The sequence below is a fragment of the Danio aesculapii genome, chromosome 7 (assembly GCF_903798145.1).
Source record: "Danio aesculapii chromosome 7, fDanAes4.1, whole genome shotgun sequence".
In the NCBI taxonomy this organism is placed as follows: domain Eukaryota; kingdom Metazoa; phylum Chordata; class Actinopteri; order Cypriniformes; family Danionidae; genus Danio; species Danio aesculapii.
In genome coordinates, this window is record NC_079441.1 from 55,668,562 (window position 1) to 55,679,215 (window position 10,654).

The 10,654-nt window shown below is 32.6% G+C and overlaps 1 protein-coding gene across 1 annotated transcript; it reads right to left on the reverse strand.

Annotated features, from left to right (window-relative positions):
• Positions 1 to 4,984: 4,984 nt before the first annotated feature.
• mrpl15 (mitochondrial ribosomal protein L15) lies at positions 4,985 to 10,614 on the reverse strand. Its single transcript, XM_056462205.1, has 5 exons — positions 10,442 to 10,614; positions 8,547 to 8,704; positions 8,290 to 8,455; positions 8,032 to 8,155; positions 4,985 to 5,415 (listed from the first exon to the last, which is right to left on the reverse strand). Exons 1-5 carry the CDS (start codon positions 10,544 to 10,546, stop codon positions 5,078 to 5,080), a joined length of 891 nt encoding a protein of 296 aa, XP_056318180.1. The 5' UTR covers positions 10,547 to 10,614; the 3' UTR covers positions 4,985 to 5,077.
• Positions 10,615 to 10,654: the final 40 nt, after the last annotated feature.

A 10,654-nucleotide genomic window follows, 5' to 3' on the forward strand; every position in this document is an offset into this window, starting at 1 on the left:
TATTTCATTTGAAACTAAATACAATAAGAACGCAGTTATTTAACATTTGAATAAATATTTAACAATTTGTTTTACATTTAATAAATGTCACCTTCATAAACAGAATCATTTTCTTAAAAAAAAGAACATGAAAAAAAACTGATCCCAAACTTTTGAGAACTAGTAATTTATTTATATAGAAAATTTAACAACATACAATCAATACTAATTAAAATAACTAATCACACACCACATGAATAACAACTAAAACCGAAAAACAAACTCCTCAACATTAAAAAGCCTCAAAAGGTAAAGGACGAAGATGCAATTTCAGAAAGTTTTTAAAAACAAGTAAAGTTGGATCATGTCTAATGTGAGGTGGAAGCTTATTCCAGCTTTATCCAGAACAAGACAGGAATGTTTTAACGCAGCCTGTGAGTTTGTCTGGTGAGTTTCTCTGGTGAGTAAGTGATAAGTCTGTTATCAGCGCTGTCCATTGTTCAGTTCTCAGCTAACTGTGATCAACTACTGTATGCCACAGCAGGTGACTGCACTGTATTCTGCTCTTATCCTCACACCCACATCGCACAGACATTTGTCCCAGAGCTAAAATACACTTCAGTCTAAAACATCTAGATCAGGGGTGTCCAAACTTTTTCGTATGAAGAGCCAAAAACCAAATATCATTAAGAGCCGTGGGCCAAAAGTTGTTTTAAAAGGTGTATTGTAAAATTGTATTAACTAATGTCATATCCTTTTAAATGATTACCTTTTCAAAAAATAAATTAAAAAACATTTATAACACAGTGGAGTTCAATGCTGAATACACTAGTCAAGCAGAATCTGCCGTTGCCTTCATTTGCTCACTGATGTCTCTGCATTCTTCTCTATACGTCAGGTTACAGTACATACATTTAAAAATCGAATTTATTTACAAGATTTCATTAAAACATATCATATTTCAGTTCTTTTTTTCTTGGTAGCTTAGCGATAAAACAAACAAACAAACAAACAAACAAAAGGTTAAGAAATGACAGTTTCTATACCATCCTCCTCCTCTTAATTCTCCCTCTCTTCTCACATGGGATAGTGGGCTAAATCAAAAGTTACCATGGGTCAACTTTGGCCTGTGGGCCATAGTTTGGGCATCTCTGATCTAGTTTAAAGGGACAGTTCACCCAAAAATGAAAATTCTGCCATCATTACTCACTCTTCACTTTTTCAAACCTGTCTGGGTTTCTTTTTTCATTGAACGCAAAGGAAGATACTATGAAAAAAGCTGGAAATCTGTAACCATTGACTTACATAGTTTTTTTTTTGGAAGTCAATGGTTACAGGTTTTCTTCAAAATATCTTATTTTGTGTTCAGCAGAATACAGTAACTCATAATGATTTAAATCGATTTAAAAAGAGAGTAAATAGTGAATACATTTTTATTTTTTTGGGGCGAACTATCCCAAATAAGATTACAGAGACTATATACATATGAAAAATTTGTATAGGCATGTGTCATATGTGTCATGCAATCCAATGCAACACAGCAATCAGATTTTAACTCGTAAAAGGTAACTTCTTTGTAGCAACTTAAAACTAGCATAACAGGAAACATTTTTATCCATAGCCACACTGTACACTGTAAAAAATGAATCTTAAGGCTTGTAATTTTCATTAACAAAAATTGATGTGGCCATTAAAAATAATGTGCATATTTAAAAAAAAATTATATTCTGGATTTATTATAAAAGATTGTGTAGATTTTGCTAATAAAAACAAGATGTAAATTTAAGTTATTTTTTTAAGCAAACTAGTGCAATTATAAGGCGTAATTTGAGAAACCAATAAAGCTAATAAAATGGAGGAAAGATGGCCTCACGTTTATTTTTTAAAAATTCACTCAATTATGCAGATTTGATTAAGATGTTTGCATTTGAATCTCAACAACGGCAGTGATCAGACAACATTTTGAAGGAGCAGATCAACAGTGAGCATGTTAAGAGGTAAGCATTAACAGTTTATCATTTTTATTGTGTTAAATAAGCTCTTTCAGGAAAGACACATGCTGTTCAAGCTTGTTCAGGATCTTAGTTTTTGCCAATGTATATAGAGATACATTGGTATATTTAACCACCCAATCCTATTTGAAATTGATTTGCTTTAATATTCAAACTGAATTATAGATTGAAATTGAACAAATCCGAAAGGCATACAAACATTTGAAAGAACTATAGATAACTGTGAACAAAATAAATTCTAATATATCAACAATAAATTCCTGGTTATCATAACCTAATAAAAGCATTAGAGCATTATAAAGACAATATACAGAGCATTATACAGGCCATGTATATGTGTACACACACACACACACACACACACACACACACACACACACACACACACACACACACACACACGTGTGTGTGTATAAATAAATAAATATAAATATATATATAAATAAATATAAATATATATATAAATAAATATATATATATATATATATATATATATATATATATATATATATATATATATATATATATATATATATATATATAAATATATATTTGTACATACATACATACATACATTTATTCAGAATATATTAATAATTTAAAAACACGTTATTTAATAGCTATTTATATATAATTTAGTTGAAGTACAAATTTGGCATTGGTATCCTAAAAATAATTTAAGTAAAATATATTAGTTTTTCCAATCTAAAATTAGAGGCATTCATTGCATAATCTCTGGGTTTCTCTTCCGTTGGGAAAATACTTTCTACTGCAAACGGCAATGATTCATGATGTGGAAATTCACCCTCTAGTGGCAGTCAAGATAAACGTTCACAAAATCATTGTGATCGTACTCAGCTCATTTTTGTCTCAGAATATATATATATATTTTTGTGATACTATTATTTTGAAAAAACAATGACGTCAACTGTTCTGACCCCTGAAAGTCATAACTTTCTTTGTTTGGAAGATTTTTTTGTTTCTTTCGTTTAGTTTAATAAGTTTATCATGTTTAAGCTTGATTTTATACGAATTTCAACTTAAAAGTATAGTATGCCCAAAAATGTAGATTTACTCACTATTCATTCACTTCAAGTGATTTCAAACCTTTATGAGTTTCTTTCATCTGTTGACCACAAAATAAGATATTTTGAAGAATGCTAACATCCACAGATATTAAGGAAGTTTACAGTTTTCTTCAAAATACCTTCTTTTGAGTTTTAAAGAAACTTATTTTCTTAAGTAAGGTGTACATTTTTCCCTCGGTACAGAATGAATGTTACATGAAAACGTGACCAAATAACACAAGTCATTTATATAAGCAAAAAAATAATAATAATAAAATAAATAAATAAATAAATAAATAATATATATGATTAAAAATTAAGATCAGTTTAATTAAAAGATGGACAAAATCAGTCAACTGAATAATTAGACATGCAAATGTAGCTTGATAGAAATAACTAGAGAAAGGCAATAAAAAATTATATATATAAATATATATGAATATACAACTATAGTGTATTTGTGGTTTTGAACAGACAGCATTATCTCTCTAATACACACAGTTAAAAACTAAATTATTATGGCCCCCTGTGAAATTTGCACCGTTACATAAAACCTAATATTTTATAATAACTAATTTCGAGCCAAAGATAAAATGAATGAATGCATTTGTCTTTGCCATAAACAGTACACTATATGTTACATGCTGTTTACTAACTTGTTTGCATAATACCACTATTTTCTTAAAATGCAATTTAAAGGCTTAACTAGGTTAATTAGGTTAACTAGTTTTGGTAATTAGGCAAGTCATTTGACAACAGTCATTTGCCAATCAATCCTTTGTTTTGCAGCCAATGAAAAAGGAAGGCTAATCCAGTTTTTGCTTTCAGTGTCTTTGCATTTTTTTTCAGCCAAATTAAAATGTTTATAATTATGATATATAATGATTTATATTACGATTTGCTTAAGAAAAAAGTATCACAGGAAATTCTGTGAAAAATGTCCTTTCTCCATTAAACATCACAAAAAGTAAAAAAATAAAATAAAAAAAAAGAGAAAAAAAATTGAGGGATGTACATTTATAGAACTATAAAAAATATAGAAAATATTTTCAACGCTGTCTCTTAATCACTTCACACACACACAAAAACAATATACTAAAGGCAAATGTTGTCACAGTATTTAATAGTACTTATAAGCCACGTCTTCCGAAAGGCATACAAACATTAGAAAGAACTATAGATAACTGTAAACAAAATAAATTCTAATACATCAACAATAAATTCCTGGTTATTATAACCTAATAAAAGCATTAGAGCATTAAAAAGACAATATACAGGCCATGTATATGTGCATATACATATATAAATACGTACACATATACACATGTGTATATATATATATATATATATATATATATATATATATATATATATATATATATACACATATATATATATATATACACACACACACACACACACACACACACACGTGTATGTATACAGTTGACGTCAAAATTACTAGGCCTCCTGTGAAACTATTATACTTTTAAGAAAATAATAAATTTTGTTGTTTAACCGGAGATATTTTTCCAACACATTTTTTAACATAACAGTTTTAATAATTATTATCTACTAATTTTTTGTCTTTGCCATGGAGACATTGCATAATATTTTTCTTATTTTTCAAGATACTAGTATGAGCTTAAAGTGACATTTAAAGCTTTTATTCTACCTAACAAAAATAATTTTTTATTGTTCCAGAAGAAAACATATTAAAGAAAATACTGCGAAAATTCCCTTGGTCAATTAAACATCACTTGGGAATAATTTTTTTTTTTATAAAAATAAATAATAAAAATAAATAAATAAATAATCACAGGAGGGACTTATATATGTGTATGTACACACACACGCGCACGCACGCACGCACGCACGCACACTCATTTTGTATTCAGGTTAAAATAAAACAGATTGAATGCGGAATGTTTTGGAGGCATTGACTTTAATAAACTCAACATTTACTTTATATACATTCATGTTACACTAAATATCCACATTGAAAATCTCTTCGAAGATCTATGAACCGTAATATTGCAAAACTTTATCATCAGTGGGCTTGAGTATCTTCTTGTCGGCCAAATTAACCACCCATCCAGGTGATAACCCAAAAAAGATGTTACGAGGATTCTTTCTTTGTACCAGCATCTCAAATAGTGTATCCTTTGAGATGTCAGGTATGCTGTAGCCATACTTTTTAGCCAGATCCAGCCGTGCACCTTGGATCTTATCTGGGTCTGCGAGGTAGCCACGGTTATTGGCATCTGTGTAATATGGAAGAAGATCTTCACCAGGGAACAGGCGCTTGGGTATGGGTTCGCCTGACATGAAGAACGGCACCGGTTTGATGAGGATTTCTAAAACAAAACACACATCTTATCATCTTATAAATTAAATACCTCTACGAAGACGGTCACCTGCACAGTATGCAAGATTGTGCCTTCGTGGCATGGAAGTAGACTACCACAGTCATTTTCACTTTGTCAAAATGGTATAGTTTAAAAAATATATAAATGTTTTTGTCCAAGCGGTTTGCTAACTTCAGGACATTTGTGCTAGATTAGTTCAGTTGTAACTCACGAGCATCACACTGCACAATCTCCTAGAGCTATAGTGCAATATAAATGATTAAATGGCACTACTTTAGATTAGCTTAAATTAAATGGTGTGAAAAGAGTAGGGATGCAACGATTATAGATGTTGGTTGTATAATTATAGTCTGAGGAATAATCACAGTTTCATGATTATTATGCATTCATTATTTTCAAAAAACTACTAGTTTAGAAAATCATACGAAAACTCCTTATATTCTAAAGTGTTATTTATTGCTGCTCAGTAACCAAATAATGCAGCACATAATAGTAATATTATTATTATTATTATTATTATTAAACAAACAATAGTCAATTTAAAAATAAGTGAAAAAACATTTTTGAAATTTAAACATAAGTAATAATTTCACACTGAAAAAAGATAATTAAATAAATTAAACAAAAAATGAATAAAAAATAAAAATAAATTAAAAATAGCATTTGTTTAATGTGAATTTAAGCTATTAGCTAAGTATTTCCCTTTTAAAGAGAACAAATGTAGTCAAAGGCTGGTGAACCTCTGTCTGAAAGGCACTTTTGATCAACTTTACTATGAAATCGTATTTTCATTTTGTATTTTTTTTCCTCTTTACAGTAGAAAAGTGTATATTCCATACAAAGTATGAAGCTGAATAGTCAGTTTTTGTCACGTGACTCACTGTGCGCTCACGGCATTCTTTCAACTAAGTACACCTGGAAAGCATGAGCACGTCATGCTGCATGCACATCACTCCTTGTATGCGCGCAAGAAAAGAAAGGGAAAATAAAGAAACACTGTGTTGAGAAGCCTTTACAATTAATTAACCGTGACGAGTTAAATCCGTTAATAGTCATATCGGTTAACCATTGCATTCGTAGAAAAGAGTGAGATGTTACATATTTAAAATCAGTGTAACCAACTGCAAGAGCAGTAGAATGTTACAATCAGGGGCGGATTTAACCAATAACCAAAGTAAGTGCCCGCTTTGGGACCCAGGACATCTGGTGGAAATGTAAATCTATAATCATCAAGTGTAAATTATAGCTATAAATGATATATAACATCGATTTCTATCATATATTATATAGTGAGAATCAAACAAATACAATTTTTACATCATTAAGGGGCACCTAGGTAACCCCTTTTTTCAGATTTAATATGAGTCTTTTGTGTCTCCAGAATGTGTTTGTGAAGTTTCAGCTCAAATCACCCATCAGATTTTTTTATTATACCTTTTATTAAATTCAAATTTATACATTTTTGCACCAGGAGGCTGTTTTGGTGTACTACTTCTTTAAGGCTAGTCCTCCCCGCCCACCGTTTCTACGCGCCTTTCTGCGTGTCTTAAACTCCTCCCTCGTCAGATTCAGACAACAGACAGACATTAAGGAAGAAGATCTCATGTAACGTTTGTGAGAAATACTACAGTTGCTATGATGAGTCACACACAACGTTGTTACAAAGTTTGCGCACACACACAGATACACACAGACACAGCGGGGACACAACACGCACACACACAGACACAGCACGGACACCACATGCGCACACACACACACACAGATACACGCACACACACAGACACAGCGCGGACACGACACGCACGCACGCACGCACACACACACACGCACGCACGCACGCACGCACGCACGCGCACGCACGCACACACACACGCACACACACACACACACACACACACACACACACACACAGACACAGACACAGACACAGACACAGACACAGACACAGCATGGACACGACACGCAGAGACTTATAAATTAAAATATCCACCACCCCAATCATGGAGCAGTCCAACAGTCAAATTTATTTAAAAAAATCTCTCCTGCTCCGGTTTCTTCAACAAGTCCAAAAAACATGTGGTATAGGTGAATTGGGTAAGCTAAATTGTCCGTCGTGTATGAGTGTGAAGGAGTGTGTATGGATGTTTCCCAGTGATGGGTTGCAGCTGGAAGGGCATCCGCTGCATAAAAAATATGCTGGATAAGTTGGCGGTTCATTCTGCTGTGGCGACTTCACATTAATAAAGGGACTAAGCTGAAAATAAAATGAATGAATGAATGGAATTTAAGATCATTAAACTCGGTATGTGGCTTTTGCAAAATTTACAGTATACTTTTATACATGTACAATACCATGATTTGAGTTTTATATATCTATTTAAGCAAACTGTAAAAACAAAATAAATTTTTATTTTTTTTTATATCAGATTAATAAAAAAATAAAAATAAATTGCCAAACTACATGATTAGCAAAATAATTGATAGTTGCAGCCCTAAATGTGTGCAAGAAAAACAATTATTGGTAGAGCTGGATCTGTATGGTAGGGTGACCATAGTACATTTCAATTATACTGAAATCATAAGTGGGGTAAGTATACTAACGGAGGCTCCGGGGATCGTAGTAGCTGGTTGTGATCACACCCCCATTTCGCTCAACTGCAGCGATGGCTTTCTCCGAGGCAGCCTGGACCTCCAGGTTTACTTTTGCACAAAATATATCAGCACCCTGCAGAAACAGACACATACTTGATGGCTTCAGTGAATTCCCAGAAATTATATTATAATTCCAATTCAAATCTGTCAGGCTTCAAAAACAACAACAACAACAACAACAACAACAACAACAACAACAACACACACCTCATCAACAAGCTGAACGCCATAGTCTCGTTTCTGAGGCTGGATCTCAACTCCTCTGCCATTGACAAGCTGGGTTAAATCGATGGGTTGACTGGGGTCAATGCGACCCAAATCTATTAAGTACTGAAGTCTGCGCAGGGATAATGGGGGATACTGTGGCTGTCGACTAAAAGAATAAAACACATTAAAGAGTTTCACAAAAGGGACCTGATAATAACAGAATTAGATAAACATATACATCAGTAAGGTTATGATACCTGTGATTGGCATTGTAGCCATATTTTGGGATGACAAGATAGAATGGAGTCTGTCCACCCTCAAAGCCCAGCCGCGGTCGATTGCAACGCTGTCGTTCACCTTTATGTCCCCATCCACTTCTGTTGCCTCCATGCATTCCACGACCTCTGCGCTTTTCCTGTAAAGTGATATACAGAATATCAGTCTAGTAATAATGTGCACTCTTGCTCTATCCACCTAATTTTTAACCTTTCTAAAATTTCCAGTTATTTAAGGCATATAAAAATAATATATTATGATATGATTCAGCAAATTAAATTTGTAAAGCAAAATTTTCCTGAAATTTCCTGACTCACTCACAGAAATTAGCTTTTTTCAGCACTGCAAAACAATGTAGATGCAGTTTGCCTCATAAGCTTGCATTCATTCATAGAGGACTATGTTTGTGTAAAAACATATCAGACTGTTTTGCTTCAAGAGTCACCAGGTATGGATGGATGGATAGACTTATTCAAAATTTTTTATTGAAAAGCACTGCATACTAACAAAGGAGTCTGTATCATATCAAAGCTGATTAAGACACCTTTTCTCGTTATTGAGGTAAAGTTGGTTTTAGTTTCAGACTTTCATGTTCAATAAAGTAGTAAAGCAGAATACAGATTAATTATGATGTACCGTTATGAGCACAACACATTCTCTGTGTTTAAAGAAAAAAAACTAATAAATATGGTTATCTCTATGGAAGGCCCCTATAATGTTTACCACGATACTTTGAGTATTCGATCTAGAAATCACATGTAGGTATCACTTTAAAACAACATTAGCACCATTTAACTGACTATGAACAATGTTGTAATTTGATAGTCATTGGCTGCTAATATGATTTCCCTATTTAGAATTTGCCCATTCCAAACTGAGGAAAAGTTTTTTCCGTCTTTTTATTGAGACTTTTACTGTCTCAATATAATTTAAAAAAAGATTGAGGTAAAGTTGGTTGTATATTCGTACATTCATATTTTCTCCTTAATATAATTTCAGAAAAGTATTATTTGCAAATACTAAATAGTGAAATCATATTAGCAGCCAATGAATATCAAAGCACTACATTGTTCAGAGTCAATTAAACAGTGCTAATGTTGTTTTGAAGTCATACTTACATGTAATTTCAGTCCAAATATTCAAAGTACCATGGTGAACAATACAGGGAGCTGTCACTGAATAAATGTGCGAGTATAAAACCAATTTTACCTCAATTAAGAAAAGTATTCTTTGCCAATTTAATATTGTAGTATGTCACAAAATGTCACTTTTCAACAAATCAACAAATGTGCAAATATAAAACCAACCCTACCTCAATGCCAAGAACACTTTTCTGAAATTATATTAAGATAAGAGTCTGAATGTGTGAATATAAAACCAGGTTTACCCCAATTTTCTCATTGAGGTAAAGTTGGTTTTATATTCGCACATTCGTACAGTGACAGCTTCCTGTATTGTTCACCATGGTACTTTGAATATTTGGACTGAAATTACATGCAAGTATGACTTCAAAACAGCATTAGCACTATTTAATTGACTGTGAACAATGTAGTACTTTGATATTCATTGACTGCTAATATGATTTCACTATTTACAATTTGCAAATAATACTTTTCTGAAATGACATTATTAAGGGGAAAATATGAATGTGCGAATATAAAACCAACTGTACCTCAATCATAATAAACACATACATAAAACTTAAATTAATGTAAGAAGGATTCGTTTTCCTACGGCGGCTTCTTATCTATAAACATATACTCATAATTTTCACACTGTAGCCCCATACACAACAGTTGATCATGCTCCTGCTCTTTAGCTTGGCAGCTAAACCGCTAAATAGCTACATTATAACATTTCACATAAATAGACTTACTAATGTTTTTGCACCCGGGTTTGGTCGAAGGTTTGCCAGTGTAATGCGAGGCAAATTCTTTACTATCTCTACAGTTTTCCCCCCTGGTTTCTTTATTAAAGACATTTTAGAGCCGCAGAAATGCTAGTCAAGGGCAGCTGACATCGAGAGACTCACGTGGTACACCCCAAACCGGAAACACTAGGAGGGGAAGGGAAAAAAGGCACATGATAA